General features: G+C 46.9%; 1 protein-coding gene across 1 annotated transcript in view; it reads right to left on the bottom strand.

Moving 5' to 3' along the window:
* Positions 1–316: 316 nt before the first annotated feature.
* LOC307185079 (cytochrome P450 4F3-like) overlaps positions 317–22581 on the bottom strand; it is a gene marked incomplete at its 3' end in the record, with an annotated part of 69265 nt that continues 47000 nt past the window's right edge. Inside the window, 5 exon segments of the mRNA XM_079918881.1 lie at positions 317–401; positions 403–448; positions 631–697; positions 1822–2092; positions 2879–2938. Coding sequence (XP_079775007.1) covers positions 317–401; positions 403–448; positions 631–697; positions 1822–2092; positions 2879–2938 — 529 coding nt within the window.

The following is a 22581-nucleotide window of genomic DNA, read 5'->3' as shown; positions in this document are numbered from 1 at the left end:
TGAAGATGTTTGAAAACATGTGATTTCAGAGAGAAAAGTAAGAGAGTGGAGGGGAAGTTCACTTACTGAATATGTGCTAACTGGCAATATCTGCGCTCACACATTGTTGCTAATTATCTCAGAAATCCAGGTTTCTGTCCCAAAAGCCTGCAACTTTGTCCTGCTCCCCATGCTGAGTACTAGACCCTGCCTCAGAGCTCTGCTCCTATTCCCACTAAGCAGTAATGACAGAATCCACAAAAATATTTTCTCTCTTCCCCAGCCAGGGAGCAAGGCCAATGAGAGGGGCTCATAAAAACACCAGGAGGACCTGCACTCACCATTCAATCTCCTTAGGCTCACGGTTCCTGAGGAGCTCTCCCACCTCCTGCTGGCAGCGTTCCTGGTATTCTTGGTGCTTTAAGGTTGCACAGGATCCAGGAGAGGCCGCTGGCTGTGGTGTCATGGCCTGAAGAGCATCCAGAAAGGCTTGGATATCTGGGCTACTTCAGCACCAGAGGGTGGACAGCACCTTCACAGGAAGGCCCATGGGGAGGATGGGGAGGGATGGCGTGGTCCAGGGTCCACACACCAAGTCCCTGGGATGGAGAGACACATGTCTCCTCTGTAGTCCCACACTGGGACCCTCACCCTCAAACATGAAGGTGTCAGCTTCAGCTCGGATATCTTCGTCTGACAATCCCTTCCCATCTTCATCCTGGAGAGAAAGCAAGATCTGCAGAATCACACTAGCACTGAGGGCCCCTGAGCCTAAACTGAGAAAATCTCTGAACCTCCATCATCCACCCAGAACCCCAAGCCCACCCTGAAATCCTAGACTTCCCTCTGTCACCAGAGGCCCCACCCCGTAGGTCTCCTCCTTGATCTCCTCGTCTCCTGTGTTTTCCCTGGTGAAAAGAATCAATGGTCCATAAATATTTTCATGTTTCTTCATGAAGAGGAATTTCTGAGAAAAAATTGCTGGCAACCCGGGTTACGGGATGATTGAATGGCAACTTGCCTTGGAAGCTAGAGATTGAGCATTGCCCCAAAGCCATTTGCTCACATGCTAGGATAGTAAATACAGAGATTCTTTATGTCTCCTGGAGATAAGGAATGGGTTATAAACCTATAGAACCTATAGACTTTGCCTTCTCACCACAGAGGATTTGTTTAAGCTCCAGAACAATCTCTCTCTCCTCTTCTCTTCTCTTCTCTTCTCTTTCTTTTCTCCTCTCCTCTCCTCTCCTCTCCTCCCTCCCCTCTACTCTCCTCTTCTCTTCTCTTCCCTTCTCTACTCTCTCCATATCTCTATCCCTATCCCTATCCCTATCCCTATTCTCCATACAGAAGAATGGGCAGATATATCAGCTGTCCTGTATAAGTTCCAAATTTCAATATCTGGAGGTAATTCTCCCGTGATGCAACCATGGCTGCATAGACAGGTAAAAGCAGCATGGAGCCCTCAGAAGAATTTGGGGATGGGGAAAAAGAGCTAAATGCTACTCTGGCTACTGTTACTGCTGGGAGAAATAAATGCTCTGCTCTGATCCAGGGTTCTGTATGTATACTACAACAACAACACACACACACACACACACACACACACACGTAGACTAACTTATTAACTTGGAAGTAGAGTAAAATCTCAGGCCTCCAAGTTTCAGACTCAGCCATCCCCTGCAGGGGGATTCCACACACTCACCTCTAAAACTTATCCCTGACCCATCCCTCCCTCAAGCACCTCACATGGCTCCCCAGTACCCTCTGCATCCCATCCAAGCTCTTTGATCAAATCGAGGTCCATTCTAATACTTCTACTCAGATACTAGAGGAGCCTACCTTGGTCAGCAGGAGCACATCAATGAAGTCCAAGGTCTTGGCCTTAGCCTTGGCCTTGAGGAAGTCATCAATGCCTTGACTGGGGAGGGTAGGCTGCCACTCCCGGATAACAGCATCTGTGAAGTCGTGAACCAGGCGGCAGGCCCTGCGGAAGCACCGCCCGTCGGGGGTGAGGTAGTACAGGAGGTCTACGTTCAGGAAGATCTGCTGGTGCCGCTTTGCCACTAGGGCACTGAGCTCCAAGATGGCAGCGATATATTCACTGGGCTTCCTGCAGGATGAGAGCATGAAGGAAGCCAACAACATAAAACACCTGAAACCCAGAAGCCGGGAGCCACCTCCCTTCGGGAAACTGAGTCTCCAAGAACAGATGGCCCACAGACACAGTGTGGGGTGGAGCCAGGATATGAGACTCTCCAGACTCTTCTCTCCTACATCCCATCTCTGTGAGCTGCCTCCATGCCCCAGGCACCCAGAGCACAGCTTAGATATCATGCTTCTCCCCTCTGTCTCTCAGCCAGTACCTGCCCCTTCTCCTTCCCCAAACTGTCCACACGGCTCAGAACTTATCCTCTGCTAGCTGGTCAATGGCCCAGTCCCTTCTCTATTCTCCTTACATCCAATGTCAACACCGTCCACTGTCTACATTATGGTCATTTTTCTCTTGAGTCAGATGTCCAAGCTTAGCTTTGACCACGACCCTCATTTGATCAAACACCTTCCATGGCTCCCTGGAAACCTCGGAATAAAGTTCATATCTTCTTTGTCTGGCTTCAGAATGTCCTTAAGATATAACCCTGCCCACTCCTCCAAACTTATTTCCAAGGTGTCTCCTCACGGTTGCACATACTTTGATCGTTCTAGGCTCCTGGCCCTTACCAAACAGTTCTACCGACCTGAAATGATCACTCCTCTTTCCCTTTCCCTGTCCTTCAATATCGAGCTTTGACCCACCTCCTCCAGGAAGGCCCTCCTGATTTCCCTGGTCAGTCCTACCTCCCCTATCTACTCCCTTGGGTCTATGGCTCATGTACCCAGGCCCTGGGCTGAGACTTACTCCTGGCAATTGCTGTCGAAACTGAAGACGCATTTCTGCAGACTGTCCAGGGTCATGAGGCTGATGTGTTCAAACACATCCAGATGGGTGTGGCCCTCTGTGACTAAGCGCTGCCACTTGGCCTGGACAGAGAAGGGGACAGGGTTAGGACTGGGAATTGCCTCCTCTGAGCCCCTACCCAATCCCAACCACCTGATGGGCTCCCCCAGACCCTGCCTCTTGGCCCCAGGCAGCCATCCCCAGGGAAGACCAGGCTTGGGTAGGAGTAAAAGTTGTTACTGTTAGGACATGAAGTCCCCATGGCTCGGAGTTAGGAGATGTGGGTTTTTGATCTTGGCTCTTCCTTCTACACTCTGTGTATCCTTGGTAAAGTTAATGAATAAAGTAAGTGCACAACAAATGTTAGCTTTCATCATCATCATTTTTATAAATTAATTAGGAAAATATCCCCTATATTGAGAGAGGTTGTTTTCCATGCGCCCTGAGCACCCCTGCCCTTTAATGCTGGGTATGCCAAAAAAAATTGCAAGACTCCTATGTTCTTTACCTGGGCCATTTCTCAGAGTTGTATTTGTAGAAAACAACCTCGAGGAGTGAGGTTATGTCTCCCCTTGGACAAATATCAAGCTCGCTTCTAATAACTATAAAAGTCACAGAGTCCCTAAACCTATACTCCTCCCTGCTATAACACAACATGCTACATGACTGGCATCTATAGAAGCCCACCTGTGTCATCCGCATGGGATTTGGTGACTTGGAGGAAGAATGCAAACCAATGAGAAGCACGTGCTCTTTGTTGCACTGAGGGTAATAAACTGTCCTTGGTTTCTGACCCAGGAGTCTCATGTCTTCTGGCCAAATCGATGAAACAGTAACAAGCTCACTTGCAGCTCCCAAGTATGAAAAAAATCACAACCTTCACTGTGTGTGTGTGTGTGTGTGTGTGTGTGTGTGTGTGTGTGCTTACCACTGGTATCCATTCATTTCCCAGGCCAGTTCATTCCCTGGAACCACTGTCTTGGGCAGTGGTCTTCCCCACCCGAGGCTATGACCCCCAGCCCCTTGACCCCCAGCTTGGCACCTTCTGTCAAGAGCCGCTTATCCCATACAACTTCCTCTGCCCTCCTCCTGGGAGGCCTTTTTCCCTGGCTCGACCTCTGAACGAGGGGAGGCTGGGCTTAGCCGAGTCAGCCAACTCCCACAGTCTCTTTACCTCCTCCCCACCTGGCAGCTGTCCAAATAGATGGTGAGAAGAAGGGAGCTAGACCGTTATTGAGAGAGGACTGTAAACCAGCTCAGGGTCACAGTGTGAAAATTAGATCCTCAGGGCTCGGCACCTCCCATGTTAACAAGTTAGGGGATGGGCAAAGGTGACTCCGGATGCCAAGTTCACAGCCAGCCCTGCCTTTCCAAGGCCAGGGTACAGCAGGTAAAAGCATGAACATTCAGGTGCCAGGTGAGCAGGGCAAACATCTCCGGTGCTCATTTCCACATGTGGGCCAGGAGGACGTCATACACCATTTCTTGGCATAGAATCAAAGAAAGCTCAGAACCACGAAGCCTCTGGCCTCTGGGGCACACAGCCTGGCAGGAGTTCGAGCCCTGCCTCCAAGCAACCGAAAGCCTGGATTGAGACATGACTGCTGGGAGCAGAAACAGAGACTCCAGCCTGGCTGGGGGTTACCTGCATCAGCTTCAGGGGATAAAGGGCCCAATCGGAAGAGGGCACCTGGAGACAGGAGGGGTAAGGCTGTGAGGGGCTGAGAGAACAGGGTCCACACAGGGAAGAGCAGAGCTGGGAGACACGGAGTGGGCAACCTCACTGTGACTGTGGGCTGTCCCGACCCTCTCTGGGCTCAGTCTTCCTATCTGGGAAATGGGACCTCAGATGAAATCCTGAGAGGTGGACAGCGGAGGATTGCATGGAAAGATGGGAAGAATCAGGAGCCCCAAAAAAGATGGAGTGAAGGAAAAGGGCTGGCAGTTAGTATTCTTGCTATTGTATGCCAGTACTCCACATAAAGTAAATCTAGTCTGTGCAGACAACTGTATGTAAAGAGGGCCTACTGTGTGCTGGGTACCTCAGAAAAACATGTCCCCAGTGTGTCAGAAACTCTACATAAATTGTGCCTACTAGGTTCCAGGTATGCTACAGAAAGTGCATCTACTGTGTGCCAAGTACTCTGCATAAATCTTGTCTACTTTATGCCAGATGTTCTACATAAAGCACACCTACTATGTGCCAGGAACCCTATGTAAAGCGTACCTACTATGTGCTGGGTACTCTGTAAAATGCACCTACTGTGTGCTGGACTCTCTATGTAAAGTATGCTTACTCTGTGCCAGGTGCCCTACATAAAGCACACCTACTGTGTGTCAGGTACTCTACATAAAGTAATCCTACTCTGTGAGAAGTAACTTTACATAAAGCATGCCTACTATATGCCAGGTCCTCTACATAAAGTGTAACTACTCTACATTGGGTACTATACACAAATCCTGTCTCCTGTATCCCAGGTGTTCAACATAAAGCATGCCTACTGAGTGCCCAATGTACTACGCAAAGAGCATCTACTATGACCTGGGTGCTGCATGAAGCATTCCTACTGCGTGCCAGATATCGTCCATAGAATACTCTGTGTGCCGGGTGCTCTACATAAAGTAATCCACAGATGTTCTGCCAGCAAGATAATATATCACCCTCCCCTCAGTGCTCTGGGCCAGAACCCTGGGATCAGGCAGAGAGACGCAAGTGATAGCAAGAGGAAAGATACCTATTTAACAGAAGAGCAAACTGAGGCTCAAAGAGAACAAGCCTCTAACCTAAGTTGCAGAGCTGGAAGGTACCCAGGTCTGTCATATCACCAAGCCTAAGCCCCTTCCCTCTGCCAAGCTGCTCCCCTCCCAATCATAAGGGACAATGCCCTATTAATCCAGGGACATTTATAATGGTGGAATCTCAGGCCATACGGTGACCCCAGTGGGGAGATGCCTTGAGGTCCTTGTGTCATCAGTTGGATCATCTTCCCACATCCAGGATGCACCACCCAATGGATCTAGAGCTCCCCTCCTGGCCCCCTCTGGATCCTGTCCAGAACTGCCCTGTGGGGTGATCTCCGGTGACAGAGAACTTGAAGGGTGGGGCTCCTGGCAGAGCTACTGAGCAGGAGAGTGGGGGAAGGACAGCCTTCCTGACACTGGTAGGATGCTGGGGAGACCCCGAAACTCCTTCCACCTCGACACTGGCTGGGGGATTCAGGTGGAGGATCCTAAAGCCCTCAGTGTGGTGGGGTGCACCCTCCCCCTAGAATCTCGTCCCCCTTCGCAGGGGTAGACTTTGCCTCCTGGCAGGTCCATTTCACATCAGGGTCAGGCAGACAAGGCCATAATATAATAAATCAGGCAGAGTCCTGGGACACAGAGGAGAAAGAGCCCCAGTGCCCAGAGAGGTTCAGCTCACTTCAGACCTACTGTGTGCCGGGAATAGGCAGGCAGGCAGCCTAGAGCAGGAACCGCAACCACCGCACCCGCATTTGCCAACGTAAGTCACTAAGCTGTTTTAAGTCTTTAAAGTATATGAACATTTTTTTTTCATTTTACAGATGAGAAACTGAGACTGAAAACTACACGAGTGAATCACCCAAAGTCACACAGGTGATGGAAACGGGCTGTGCCCCAGACTTCACACTGCGTACCCTGAACCATGAAGCTCTCCCTTCATATCTGTAAATGGGCATTTCATGAGCACCACCTCCCAAGATGGTGGGAATCATTAAAAGAGACAATGCATGGAAAACACATAAGACAGAGGAAGAGCTCAATAAATGCAAGTCATTGTTATTGTTGCTGTTGTTGTCGTTGTTGATGTAATCATCCAACAGCCCTGCAAGATCAATTTCATGAGCCCATTTTTACAGAAGAAGAGCCGGAGATTCAGAGAGGTGAAGCAACTTGCTCCAGCCTCCCAACGAATTAGGTAAATATGACAGTACAGGTGACAGCAAAGCCTGGCACATAGTACGTGCTCATTAAATATCTGGGGAAGAGAGAAAGGTTTGCAGCAGGGGGTTTTAAGTTGCTGGTGCTAATATTGTGTTCCTCAAACCTCCACCATCCCACCATCTGCATCACCTGACAGTTTGCAGTAAATGCAGAATCTCACATCCTCACCCAAAATACTGACTCAGAATTGCATCTAAACAGGTCTGCAGGGGAACTGGGTGCACTTCTTCAAGTTTTAGGAAGTGTTGCTTTAAGACTCCTGAGTCTGGATTCTGCAAAGGAGGCAGGGAGCACAATGCCTTCACCCCTCTAATTCTCAGAGGGCTTTTTCGGTGATAAAATAAAGAGAAAAATCTATACCTTCCAGAGCTGTTCATACATACAACCATGATTACTGATCACTTATTATGTACTGGACACTATTTTAGGCACGAGGAATGCAGTAGTGAGCACTGCAGACCTCTTCCTGCTGTCAAGGGGCTTACATCTTGTGAGGAGATGGGTGGTGAGCGATAAATAATCAATGACTTGTCAGACAGTGGTGAGTTATGGGCCTGGAGAACATCCTACCTTAGTCCAGGGGTCAGGGTGGGCAGAGACCTGAATGAGGAGGGAGAGACTCCAAGAACAGACACTGGGTGGAACACCCAGGCTACACAGAAAGACGAGCGGTTTTTGACCCTGGGGCTAACATGCGAGATCATGCAATTGCTCCTTGGGGAGGCCAAAGTGGCCAGCAAATTCTGGCCCCATATGGAAGCTATAAGCGGGTTTGGAGCTTTCGCTAACTGTGACCAGATACTCAAACCCTAGCAGGTCTCTGCAGCCATTACTAGGGCAGGGTCTACCTCTGATTCCTAGATCAGGTGGTAGTGATAGGGACAGAGTAGGTTAGTTGCACAGCTAGTTCAGAAATCCTACTAGGGGAAGATAGATAGAGAAGGACTTTGGGAGATCACCGTAAGTTAGACATCAACCAGGAAATGCCCAGAACATCTGGTAGCTAAACAACAAGGGTAACACTTTAAAACGAAACAGACTTACTTAGGTCACTAATCTATATGATTAGGAACGAGGTGTACCACAGAACAATGGTAACAAGACTGCATTGGCCTTGTGAGGTCTGCAAGACAATGGACCCTGAAAAACTGCTTTCTTGCAGTGGCTTACATAGGAATACGGGGGAAAGGTGAAAGAAACTAGGGGAAAGGTGAAAGAAACTAGGGGAAAGGTGACATTATCCTGAAACCTGAGATGACTCACCATAAATTTGCATATGTTGCCACCCTTCTGCTCATTTACATAGCTCTATGACAGTCCCAGTTGGGCCGTATAGGGTCAAAAACTCCCCCACCCGATATGTAGGAGGAGTTAATGATGAAAGCTTGATGTCTACTCAAAAAATGAGGAAGAAGGTGGTCTTCTCCCCATCCCCACTTTTCTTTCATTTATAAAAACTACTTAGTTGTCCGGACAGTTGCCTCTCACTGAATTCCTTCTGCACCGAGACAAAAGAACCTATGTTTCAGTAAGTCCTGACACAAGGTGTGTGGTTTCAGTAGAAGGGGAAAGGGAACCAGCACTGGAGCAGGAAACCATAGGTGGGGACCTTCTGTTCATCATTGGGGATGTTCTAGAGCATCATCAAACAAGTAATATCCCAGATGCCAAATCACACAAGCCTGCCTTATGGAATGTCCCCCAGCCAGCGTTGGAAGGAGGGGAGCCACTCACCCCCTGCCCCTTCTCCAGTGGTCCTTCCACCCAAACCCAGAGTCAGGCAGTGGGCAAGCCTGTGCCAGACCAGCGACGGTGGTCACTGTGAGTCACTAGCTTGGGCACAGCCCATCAACCCTTTAAACCTCACTCTTCATGTCTGTCAAATGGGCCTGATAAGATCTCACAGAGAGTTGCAAGCGTCCTATTAGACACAGGCAGAGAGAGTAGGGAAAAGTATGTTTCAAAAGAGTATGTGCATAAAGTTTGCATTTATAAACAAAACTTACAAATGTTTGTGTGTGTGCGCATGTGTGTATATGCATTGAAAAAAATCCAGAAGAATCCACATGTCATGGTGGAATTGGAGGAAGTAGAATCGGAGTCTCTATAACTAAAACACAATTTAAGAAATAAGGATTTGGCACAGTGAGGAACACATAACTGGCACACAAAACAGATGAGCAGTTATTTTGTGTCATCATAAAGACACGCCTCCCGGGAATCCACGTGGGGTCTCTAGAACAAGCATGCAGGCTGCCTGCTGGCTGGAGTTTTACCTTTCCTTTCCTCAGCTGTTAGGAAGGAAAGGAACAAGTTCTGGATTCAGCAGAACTAAGTTCAAAGCCCAACTCTGCCATTTCCTGGCTGTGTCACCTTGGGCAAGTCAATTGCCCTCTCTAAGCCTCATGTCCCCCTCTGTAAATGGAGAGGTGGATTTATACCTCCCAGGTAGTTCATTACTCAACAGCAAACTGTGCTTGACCACCCAATCTGTACCAGGCACACTGCTGGGGCCCAAAACACGAGATGAGCAAGATAGACAAGGTCTCTGGATTATGTGCTCATGTCTCATGGGAGAAGCCAATTGGAAATAAGCATGTCGGGTGGTGGCAGATATGAAGGAAATGAACAGCATGAGACATGCTAGAAAGTGACCAAGGGGGCTGTTCTGGACAGGGCAATCAGGGAGGGCCTCCCTGAGGAGGTGGCCTTACTACCGAGTCCAAGCTTATACTGCTTGATGCATGACAGGCTAATAAATCAAGAGGAGTTTTGGGGCAAGGAACGGTAACCTTATTCTGAAAGCCAGAAGACCAAGGAATTGGTGGACTAGTGTCCCAAAGAACCATTCTAACCAAGATAGAATTCAGGCTTCTTTCATATTAAAAGGGGGGTTGGGGGTGTGACAGGTTGTTGCAGGCTTCTTGATGCCGGAATCCTTTGCTCTTGCAGCTGTCTACAGAGGTCCAGTCACAATGTTCCTGTAAACCTCTAATAAAACAAATGTTATTCTTTGTGCCACAACTTTTTATCTCTATATGAATAAAAAGTTTTATACCTTTAAAAGTCAAGCCTGGGAGGCACAGCATCGAGAATGGCTAGCATGTACATTTCAGGCTATAGGCAACATTCTTTTACAAAGGTGCAGAGCCAGCACGACTGAGCACAGGCAACAGAGCACAAAGGTTAGAGACAAAGGACTAGATCCACTGTGGAGTCAGGTTTGTTCTTCCCAGTTTTAATAGGAGTCTGGCCACCTACCTGCAGCCCGAGTCAGAGAAGGAGATGATGTTTGGTCAGTGGAAGGCACCTGCAGGCAGTCGGAGGGGATTAGAGGACAGACATCCATCCTCTGCCAAAGGCCACTGCTGCTTTCAGCTTCAGCTAATCCCTCTGGGTTCCAGGAACAGCTACTACCTGGCCCGGGGGTGGTGTCAGCTCTCAGCTGATGCTAGGCCCCAGGGGGCTGTACTAGCCTTGATGGTTTCCCTTGGCCCACTGTCAACTGAAATAAAAAATGCACAACGTCAGAGCAGTGAGATTCAGTTTTATTCAGGGACATTACTGAGGACTGTCACCCAGGAGACAGCCTCTCAGATAGTTCTGAGGAACTGCTCCAAAGAGGTGAGGAAGGAGGTCAGCATATATGTGATTTTGGCTAAGGGGTATGTGCAATCCAATATACAGCATGGTAGTCGTCGTGAGGAACAGATTTCTCAGTAATTTTAGTACTTTTCTAAGCATGGGAAGATGCAAGAATTCAGGCTCATAAAATTTTTCCTAAATATCTAAACTATCTAAAAGCCTGTTTTCCCAATGTGCAGAGTGCCTCTTCCTGGTCTCTGTCCTGAATTAGCAACTGCAGTGGCTAATGATTTAATCCTAGTAGAACTAGATGGCAGGCAACATTCCTTATTTACACAGTCAGTACTTTGTAAATGGCCCCTACTTAATGCCACTCTCATGTAGCCCATCTGAGGTCTCTGCCGGGACCTATTACATTCCACAAATGGACGGGACACCTCAGCAATCCAGTTATGTGAGTGTCGATGTTTGTGTAGGCACAGAAAAAAGTTGAAAAATTATACCCAACACCTGGAATGGGAGGGCAGAGTAGGAGGAAGAATGGTTCTGCTAAATGTCTACATTTACCCAACTGTTTCCTTTTCTTCGATGAAGCCTGCAAAGCATTTTTCGTTATAATTACTAATCTATGTAATTACAAATTATATATTTATATATTTTAGATTTATTATTTATTCATTTTATTTATTTTTGGCTGCATCGGGTCTTAGTTGAGGCATGCAGGATCTTCGTTAAGGCTCATGGGCTCTTCGTTGCGGCACTCGGGCTTTTCTGTAGTTGTGGCGCGCAGGTTCCAGAGCTTGTGGGCTCTGTAATTTGAGACACACAGGCTCTCTAGTTGAGGCATGTGAGCTCAGTAGTTGTGGCGTACAGGCTTAGTTTTCCTGCAGCATGTGGGATCTTAGTTCCCTGACCAGGGATTGAACCCGCATCCCCTGCATTGTAAGGTGGATTATTTACCACTGGACCACCAGGGAGGTCCCACAAATTATATTTCTTTTTAAAATATGCTTAGTGTTATATGCTTGCTGCATGCTTAGTGCCATGCCTGGCATGCAGCAGCACTCAAAATATACGACCTGTGAGAAGCCAGAAGGCATCGTGGTTAAGAACAAGGACTCCAAGTACCAGGGTTCAAATCAGGACCAGCTGAGATACTTTGGCAGGTGTCTTTACCTTTATGTGCCTCAGTTTTCTTGCCTGAAAATTGAGGGTTTTGACAAAGTGGTTGTGAAAATCAAATAAATTGAAATGAGAAAAGGACTAACGGCACTCCCTGGCTCAGGGTCAGCACCAAGCATGAATAATTGGCATTGTCTCTTATTTTGTGACAGAATGAGGACAGGGCACCAACCATGAGCCCTAAGTCCCCCTGGCAGAGACATCAGCTATCTTGCAGGCTAGGAACATCCCCTGTTCTTTCCCTCCTCCCTTAGCAAGGAAGAGGCTCCCAGGAGAGGAGTAAGCACTGGGCTTGGGGTAAGATGGCTCATGGTCAAACCTGGGCTTTGCCACTCTCCAGCTGTGTGACCTTGGGCAAGTAAATTGCCCTCTCTGTGCCTCACATTCCTTCTCAGCAGAAAGGGAATAATAACAGGCCTTTGGGGATGGCAGGAGCAAGTTTTTGTGTGTGTCTTAGTTTGCGTTCTCTGGAAGTAGACCCCAGTGCAAGGACTCAAGTGCAAATACCTTATTTGGAGGTGACCCTGAGGCAAGAATTCAACTGCAAGTTGTTTCTTGGGGAAGTAATCCCAGGAAATGCCAGTTGAACACTGTGGAAGTGAGACTGGGAAGGGAAGGCAGCAGGAAAAGGGTACTTTAGCCAGAAAGCTCACACCTGGGGGCACCTGGGGCTCAGTCCCCCTGGGGGACAGCAGAGAACACACACCCACCAGTCCTTAGTCAGAGCTGCTTACAAGGGCATTACTTCTGGAGAATGTCCTGCCTGCACTGCACGGCTGAGGTCTGGGGACAGGGCCAGAGGCCTCCCACAGTAGTTGTTGCAAGGAACACAACTAGTGCAGACAGTTACAGCGGTTCAGTGACTTCAAAACACATACACTCCCACCCTTACCAATATACATACACCCACACATGCACACAATTGCATATACACTGTGTGCACATGGTCACACACAAGCACAATTACATGCACCCACATGTGCTTGCAGTTAGATACACACTCTTACACCCATGTTCATGTAAACACACACGCATGCACGTGCACACATACATGCATGTACGTGCACATGCAATTACATGCATACATATACACATGCTCACACATGTGTGCACACAGTCACACATACACTTACACACAATCACACACAGTCACATAGCCACACACACACACACATTGAACTAATGGAGACCGAATTTCTTAGAGCCTGTTGTTTCTGAATCTTCCAGCAGAAGGAGCCTCCAACACACTCAGGAGAGGAACAGACACCCCCACAGCAGCCAGTGACTGGACCAGGCCTGGGGTGTGTATAGAGAATTAAACACACAGGTGCAGCAGCATCTGGGGCCCCACAGGCTCCATGCCTCCCCTCCTCCCTCTCTCTCATTCATTCACTATCATGGCCCTTAGTGGAAAGTCAAAGCCCTTTTCTAGTGAAAGAGGAGACATTTGACACCCAAGTATGGATAACTCTTGAAGGGGTTAGCTCCATGGTGGGGGAAAAAAATCATGTATTAATTGATGGGAAAATGGGGTCAAGGGAAGGTTTTATTTTTTAAGATTGAGGTAATAAAAACATTATTTTTATTACGATGAAAATGATCCAATAGACTTCAGGATACATGGTCAACATACAAAAATTAATTCTATTTTTATATTCCAGAGGTCAGCAAACTATGGTCTATGGACGAAATCTGGCCTATGGCCTGTCTTTGTAAGATATGCAAGATTGTTCTATATTTTTAAAGGATTGTAAAAGAGGGGGAGGAAGAGGATAAGGAGTTCCTGAATATGGCCTGCAGCCAATAAAGTATTTCTTATACGGGTCTTCACAGAAAAAATATGCCAACCCTGCTGTACAATAGCAATAAACAATTGGGAAATGTTTTCAAATACCATTTTTCAAGTGTCATTCACCACAAAAAGTGGAATACTCAGGTATAAATCTAACAATATGTGCATGATTTCTAGGATGAAAATTTCAAGACACTGGTGAAAGAAATCCAACAAGACCCAAATTAGTGGAGAGATATACAATGTTCATGGAGTGAAAAACTCAATATTGTTAAGATGTTAAGTCTCCTCAAATTGATCTACAAATTCAAGAAGTCACAATCCCAGGAGGACTTTTTGTAGAAATAGAGAAGCTGATCACAAAATTTACATGAAAATGCAAAGGACTTTAGAATAGCCAAAATTTTCTGAAAAGGAAAAATGTAGTTGAAGGATTTACAAGACCCGTTTCAAGACATACTATAAAACAACAGTAATCATGACGGTGCAATATTGGTCAAAGACTGGACATATAAATCATTCCAACAGAATAGAGAGTCCAGAAATTTAAAAAAAAAATCATGCAGGGCAAATCAATGCACAAAGTATAGCCTTCTCAATAAATGGTACTGGAAAAATTAGATACCCACATGCAAAATTAAAAAGTCAACACATACCTCACACCTTATACAAATTTAACAGAACTAAATGATGTAAAATTGTAAAGTTTTTAGATGAAAAAATAGAAGAGAATCTTTGTAACCTTAGTTTAGACAAAGAGTTCTTATGTATAACACCATAATCATAAAAGGAAAACATTGATAAACTGCACTTTAAAAACCTTTTAAAATTTTGCTCTGTGAAAGAAATTTAAGATAAAGACCAGCCATACACTAGGAAAAAAGACTTGCAAATCACATATCTGACAAAGGATTTGTATGTAAAACCCAACAATAGAAGGTAAAAATCCAAGGAAAATTAATGGGCAAAAGACTTGAACAGGTGTTTTACCACAGTAGATATATGTATGGCAAATAGGCACATGAAAAAATGTTCAGCATCATTAGTCATTAGGAAATGCCAACTAAAATCACAGTGATATATCATTGCCCACCCATAAGAATGGCTGGGGAACACTGACACCACCAGGTGCCAGTGAGTATGGGTAGCAACCACAGCTCTCACACATGAACGATAGGAATTTTAAATGACACGGACACCTATGGAAAACAGTATGGAGGTTCCTCAAAAGTTAAAAATAATGCCGCCATATGATCCAGCAAAATGGAAATCAGGATCTCATAGAGATATCTGCACTCCCATCTTCACTGCAGCATTATTCACAATAGCCAAGATATGGAAACAACCTAACTGTTCATCAATGGATGAAGAAGATGTGGTGTTCATATACAATGGAATACTCTTCAGCCAGGAGAAAGAAGGAAAACCTGCTTGCTTGTGACAACATGGGTGGACCTTGAGAGCATTATGCTAAGTGAAATAAGTGAGAGAAAGACAAATACAGGCAGAATTCCATGTCTGTGCATTCTGCATCTGCAGATTCAACCAACCCCAGTTCAGAAATATTTCTTCCCCGGATATTTAATGAGCATGTCCTGTGTGCCAGGCTTTGCTGTCACCTGTACTGTTGTATTTACCTAATTTGCTCTTGGGGGGTGGAGCAAGTTGCTTCAGCTCTCTGAATCTCCTGCTCCTCTTCTGTAAACACAGGTCATGAGTTTGATCTTGCAGCGCTGTTGAATGTTTACAACAAAAACAATGACAACAGCAATAATGATTGTGTTTATTGAACCCTTCCTCTGTCCTGTGTGTTTTACATGCATTGTCTCTTTTAAGGATTCCCACCGTCTTGGGAGGTGTTGCTAATGAAATGCACATTTATAGATACAGAAGGAGCAGAGCGTAGTGGTTCAGGGTATTCAATGTAAAGCCTGGGGCACGGACTAATTCCAAGAGCTCTGTGGCTTTGGGTGAGTCACGCATATGATTTTCAGTCTCAGTTTCCTCATCTGTAAAATGAAAAAAAAATTAATATACCTAAGGGGCTTAAAACAGCTTCAGTGGCTTATGTGGGAAATGCTGGTGCGGTGGCTGCGGTTCCTGATCCAGGCTGCCTGCCTATTCCCGGCACACAGTAGGTCTGAAGTGAGCTGAACCCATCTGGGCACTGGGGATCTTTCTCCTCTGTGTCCCAGCACCCTGCCTGGTTTATTATATTCTGGTCATGCCCGCCTGACCATGATGTGGACGGACCTGCCAGGAGGCTAAGTCTACCCCTGCGGAGGTGGTAGAGATTCGGCGGGGATGGTGCACCTCACTCCACTAAGGTTTTTAGGATCCTCCATCTGAATCTCCCAGCCAGTGTCGAGGTGGAAGGAGTTTCGGGGTCTCCCCAGCATCCTACCAGTGTCAGGAAGACTGTCCTTCCCCCACTCTCCTGCTCAGTAGCTCTGCCAGGAGCCCCATCCTTCAAGTTCTTTGTCACCAGAGAGCACCCCACAGGGCAGTTCTGGACAGGATCCAGAGGGGGCCAGGAGGGGAGCTCTAGATCCATTGGGTGGTGCATCCTGGATGTGGGAAGATGATCCAACTGATGATACAAGGACCTCAAGGCATCTCCCCACTGGGGTCACCGTATGGCCTGAGATTCCACCATTGTAAATGTCCCTGGATTAATAGGGCATCGTCCCTTATGGTTGGGGGTGAAGCAGCTTGGCAGAGGGAAGAGGCTTAGGCTTGGTGGTAGGACAGACCTGGGTACCTTCCAGCTCTGCAACTTAGGTTAGAGGCTTGTTCTCTTTGAGCCTCAGTTTGCTCTTCTGTTGAATAGGTATCTTCCCTCCTGCCATCACTTGCGTCTCTCTGCCTGATCCCAGAGTTCTGACCCAGTGAGGGGAGGGTGATTTATTATCTTGCTGGCAGAATATCTGACACACAGTGGGTTTACTTTACGTCGTGCACCTGACACACACACAGAGCCCTTTATGTAATGTACTGGCACAGAGCAGGCATGATGTTTGTAGACTGCCCAGCACATAGCAGGCGTTCTTTGTGTAGTATGTCTGGCACTCAGTAGGCATGTTTTATGTAGAACACCTGGGATACAATAGACGGGATTTGTTTAGAGTACCCAGCTTATAGTAGGTACACTTTAGGTAGAGTATCTAGCATATAGTAGGCATGCTGTAGGTAACGTACTTGGAACAGAGTAGGTTTATTTTATGTAGAGCACTTGACACACAGCAGGTATGCTTTATGCAGGGCACCTGGCACACAGTAGACATATTTACATAGAGCACCCAACACACAAGAGGCGTGCTTTGCATAGATTACCCAGCACACAGGAGGCATGCTTTATGCACAAGACCTAGCATAAAGTGGATAGGATTTATGCAGAGTACTTCACACACAGTAGATGCACTTTACATAGAGCACCGGACACAGAGTAGGCATGCTTAATCTAGCGTTTGCCGCACACTTTAGGCATGCTTCTTGAGGTACCCAGCCCAGAGTAGGCACTGTACATACAGTTGTCTGCACAGAGTAGGCTTACTCTATGTGGAGTACGGGCACTCAGTAGCACGAGTACTACTTGCCAGCACTTTTCCTTCATTCCATCTTTTTGGGGCTCCAGATCCTTCCCATCTTCCAGTGGAACCCTCCCCGGTCCCTCCTCAGTCTCTCATCCAACATCCCATTTACCAGATGGGGAGACTGAGCCCAGAGAGGGTCGGCACAGCCCCCAGTCACAGTGAGGCTGCCCACTCAGGATCTCCCAGCTCTGCCCTCCCCTGTCTAGACCCTGTTCTCTCTCAGCCCCTTGCAGGCTTACCCCTTATGCCACGAGGTGCCCTCTTCCGACTGTGCCCTTTATTCCCTGAGTCTGATGCAGGTAATCCCCAATCAGCCTGGGTTCTCTGTTCTCGCTCCCAGCAGTCATGTCTCCACCCAGGCCCTGGGCTGCTTGGAGAAAAGACTTGAACTCCTGCCAGGCTGTGTGCCCCAGAGGGCAGAGGCTTCACAGTTCTGAGCTTCTTGATTCTATGACAAGAAATGGGGCAGACACACTCCCGGCCCACGTTTGCCCTGCTCACCTGGCACCTGAATGTTCATGCTTTTACCTGCTGCACCCTGGCCTAGGAAGGGCAGGGCTGGCTGCGAACTTGGGGGCCCTGAGTCACCTTTGCCCACACCCCAACTTGCCTACGTGGGAGGTGCTGAGTTCTGAGGATCCAGTGTCCACACCGTGTGATCCTGAGCTGGTTCACAGGCTTCTCTCAACAACACTGTAACCCCTTCCCTCCACCTTCTATTTGGGCAGCTGCCAGGTGGGGAGGAGGTAAGCAGGCTGCAGGGATTGGCTGGCTTAGCCCGGCCCCTGGAAGCTTCCTCTAGGTCAGGGGTCAGACAAAGCCTTCCCCAGAGGAGGGGAGAGGAAGTTGTGTGGGACAAGGCACTCCTGACAGAAGGTGCCAGGCTGGGGGTCTAAGGGCTGGGGGTCCTGGCCCGGGGCGCGGAAGGCCACTGCTCAAGGCAGCGTGGCTCCAGGGAAGGAGCTGGCCTGGGAGATGAGTGGATACTAGTCGGTTACTAACTCCTCTGTCTGTCTCTATCTCTCTTCCTCTGGATTTCTCTGGGTCTCCCTCCCTTCTCTGAGCCCTTCTTGCCCTGCCCCCAGCACTCACCATCCCTGTCCCTCACTCCCTCGTTCCTGTCCCTCTATGTGTCTCTGCCTCACAGCTCACCATCATCGCCGCCCCCCCCCGCCCCCCCCCCCCCCCCCCCCCCCCCCCCCGCCGCCCATCCCTTCATCCTCAGGAGCTCACCCTCCACTGCATCTGCCCTACAGGATGCTGCAGCTGAGCCTGTCCTGGCTGAGACTCGGGCCGGTGACAGCCTCCCCATGGCTACTCCTGCTGCTGGTTGGGGCCTCCCGGCTCCTGGCCTGAGTCCTGGCCTGGACCTACAATTTACAAAATTTACTAAAAGTAAAGTTTGCTCTGTTTGGTGTACAGTTCTGAGATTTGAAATGTCTAGCGTTGTGTAAACACACTACCATAGTCACCCTTGATAGTCAAAAACTTTTCATCCCACCTCCTGCCAAACACTGATCCATTCTCCATCCCTGTAGTCTGGCTTCTTTCACCTCACAAAATATTTATGATTCATTCATGTTGCATGCATCAATATTTTTTTTGTTTTTTTGGTACGCAGGCCTCTCACTGTTGTGGCCTCTCCCATCGCGGAGCACAGGTTCTGGACGTGCAGGCTCAATGGCCATGGCTCACAGGCCCAGCTGCTCCGCGGCATGTGGGATCATCCCGGACCAGGGTACGAACCCGTGTCCCCTGCATCGGCAGGCGGACTCCCAACCACTGCGCCACCAGGGAAACCCCAATACTTTTTTTTATGGCTAAGTAATATTCCATAGTATGGTGAGCCACATTTTCTTCCCCGGTTGGAGGACATGTGGATTGTTTTCAATGTTGTGCTGTCATGTATAAAGCTACTATGAACACTTGTGTACAACCGCTCACTGCTCTTGGAATGGGAGGGCTGGGTCATATTACATGGGTACGTTTAACATTAGAAGAAACAACCAAACTTTTTCCAAAGTGTGCCACTTAAAATTTTTAATTTCATTAAAATTCCCAGCTTTATTGAGATATAATTGACACATAACATTTCTGTGTAAGGTGTACAATAAGGTGTACAACACGTTGATTTAATACATTTATACCTTAGAAAGTGATGCTACATAGTATTAGCTACCACCTCTACCCCATCACATACTCACCATTTATTTTCTGCAGTCAGAACATGTAAGATCTACTCTTTCAGGAACATTCAAGTTTCTGACACAGTACCATTAGCTGTAGTCACCATACTGTACATTAGATCCCCAAACTTGTTAATCTTATAGCTGGAAGTTTGTATCCTTTGACCAGTATCTCCCCGTTTCCCCAACCCCTGGTAACCATCACTGTCTACTCTGTATCTTTGAGTTTGTCTTTTTTAGATTCCACATATAAGTAATATCATACAGTACAGTTATCCCTCAGCATCTGCGAGGGATGGGGCGATTGGTTCCAGGACTCCCCGTGGATACCAATAATTGGGGATGCTCAAATCTCTCATATAAAATAGTGTAGCATTTGCATACAACCTACACATATCCTCCTGTATACTTTAACTCATTTCTAGATGACTTATAATGCCAAATACAATGTAAATGCTATGTAAATAGTTTCTGGTGCACAGCAAATTCAGATTTTGCTTTCTGGAACATTTTGGACTTCCCCCTCCCCTAAATCTTTTTGATCTGGGACTTGTTGAATCTGCAGGTGCAGAACTCACAGATATGGAAGGCTGCTTGTATTTGTCTTTCTCTAACTTATTTCACTTAGCATAATGCACTTAAGGTCCAACCATGTTGTCACAAACGAGCAGGTTTTCCTTCTTTGTATGTATGTATGTGTATATATATATATATCATATCCTCTCCATCCATTCTTCCACTTATGGACAGTGAGGTCGTTTCAATATCTGGGATATTGTGAATAATGCTGCAGTGAACATGGGAGTGCAGATATCTCTATGAGATCCAGATATCAATTATGCTGGATCCTATGGTAGTTTTATTTTTAATTTTTTGAGGAACCGCCATACTGTTTTCCATAGGTGTCTATTTCATTTAAAATTCCAATCATTGGGCTTCCCTGGTGGCGCAGTGGTTGAGAGTCCGCCTGCCGATGCAGGAGACATGGGTTCATGCCCCGGTCCAGGAAGATCCCATGTGCCGCCGAGCGGCTGGGCCCGTGAGCCATGACCGCTGAGCCAGCGCGTCTGGAGCCTGTGCTCCGCAGCGAGAGAGAGGCCACAACAGTGAGAGGCCCGCGTACCGCAAAAAAAAAAAAAAAAAAAAATTCCAATCATTAATGTGTGAGAGTTCTAGTTGCTGCCCATACTCACTGGCACCTGGAGGTGTCAGTTTTTCCCCAGCCATTCTTATGGGTGTGCAATGATATGTCCCTGTGATTTTAGTTTGCATTTCCTAATGACTAATGATGTTGAACATTTTTGTATGTGCCTATTGGCCATCCATATATCTTCTGTGGTAAAGCACCTGTTCACATCTTTTGCCCATTAATTTTCCTTGGATTGTTACCTTCCACTGTTGCATTTTACGTACAAATCCTTTGTCAGATATGCGATTTGCAAGTCTTTTTTTCTAGTGTGTGGTTGGTCTTTATCTTAAATTTCTTTCACAGAGCAAAATTTTAAAATGTTTATAAAGTGCAGTTTATCCATTTTTTTGTTTTATGATTATGCTATTGGTGTTATATATAAGAACTCTCTGTTTAACCTAAGGCCACAAAGATTCTCTTCCATTTTTTCTTCTAAAAGTTTTACATTTTTACATTATTTAGTTCTATGGTTCATATTAAGTTATATTTTGTATAAGGTGTGAGGTATGGGTTGACTTTTTTTTTTACATGTGGATGTCCAATTTTTCCAGTACCACTTATTGAAAAGACTGTCTTTTGTACATTAACTTGCCCTGCATGTTTTGTTTTGCTTTTTTTAATTTCTGGACTCTCTATTCTGTTCCACTGATTTATGTGTCCAGTCTTTGATCAGTATCGCACCGTCATGATTACTGTTATTTTATACTATGTGTTGAAAGGGGTCTTGTAAATCCTTCCACTATATTTTTCCTTTTCAGAACAATTTTGGCTACTCTAAGTCCTGTGCATTTTCATGTAGATTTTTTAATCAGCTTATTTCTACAAAAACTCCTCCAGGGACTGTGATTTCTTTGGATTTGTAGATCAATTTGAGGACGCAACATCTTAACAATATTGAGTCTTCTACTCCATGAACATTGTATATCTCTCCATTAATTTGGGTATTCTTGGATTTCTTTCATCAGTGTCTTGTTCATCCTAGAAACCATGCACACATTTTGTTAGATTTATACCTGAATATTTCACTTTTTCTGGTACATGAATGAGAGGGAGGGAGGAGGGGCGGCATGGACCCCGTGGGTCCCTTGCTTAATTCTCAAGACACATCCAGGCCTGTTCTAGTCGCTGGCTGCTGTGGGGTGTCCGTATCTCTCCTTCTGCTTGAAGATTCAGAGACAACAAGCTCTAAGACATTCGGTCTCCATTGGTTCAATGTGTGTGTGTGGCTATGTGACTGTGTGTGGGATTGTGTGTAAGTGTATGTGTGACTGTGTGCACACATATGTGAGCATGTGTGTGTCAGTGTATGCATGTAACTGTGTGTGCAGGTACATGCATTGTGTGTGCATGTGCACACGTGTGTGTGCATGTGTATGTAAGAGTGTGTATGTGACTGCAAGCACACGTGGGTGCGTGTAACTGTGCTTGTGTGTGGCTGTGTGCACACTGTGGGTGTGTATATGTGATTGTGTATGCAATTGTGTGTATGCGTATCTGTGTGCGTATGTGTTTAAGGGTGTAAATGTATGTGTCTTGAAGTCACTGAACCACTGTGACGGTCTGCACCAGGCTGTGTTCCTGAAAACAACTGCTGTGGAAGGCTCCTGCCTCTGTCCCCAGACCTCAGCCGTGCAGTGCAGGCAGGACATTCTGGAGAAATAATGCCTTTGGAAGCAGCCCTGACTAAGGACTTGTGGGTGTATGTTCTCTGCTGTCCCCAAGAGGGACTGAGCCCCAGGTGCCACAGTGTGAGCTTTCTGGCTAAAGTACCCTTTTCCTGCTGCCTTCCCTTCCCACTCTCACTTCCACAGTGCCCTACTGGCATTTCCTGGGATTATTTCCCAAGGAAACAACTTGCAGTTGAATTCTTGCCTCAGGGTCACCTCCAAATGAAGGATTTGCACTTGAATCCTTGCATGAGGATCTACTTCCAGAGGATGCAAACTAAGACACACATAGGCTCACTCCTCCAATCCCCAAGGGTCTGTTATTATTCCCTTTTTACAGAGGAGGAATGTGAGTCTCAGAGAGGGCAATTTACTTGCCCAAGGTCACACAGCTGGAGAGTGGCAAAGCCTATCGTTGACAAGGAGCCCTCTGATCCCAAGCCAGTGCTTGCTACTTTCTAAGGAGCCTCTTCCCTGCTAAGGTCAGAGGGAATGAATAGGGGATGT

The sequence above is a fragment of the Stenella coeruleoalba genome, assembly GCF_951394435.1.
Source record: "Stenella coeruleoalba genome assembly, chromosome: 3".
Taxonomy (NCBI): Eukaryota; Metazoa; Chordata; class Mammalia; order Artiodactyla; family Delphinidae; genus Stenella; species Stenella coeruleoalba.
The sequence above is the reverse complement of the archived record's forward strand: the minus strand, read 5'-3'. Positions and strand labels throughout refer to the sequence as shown.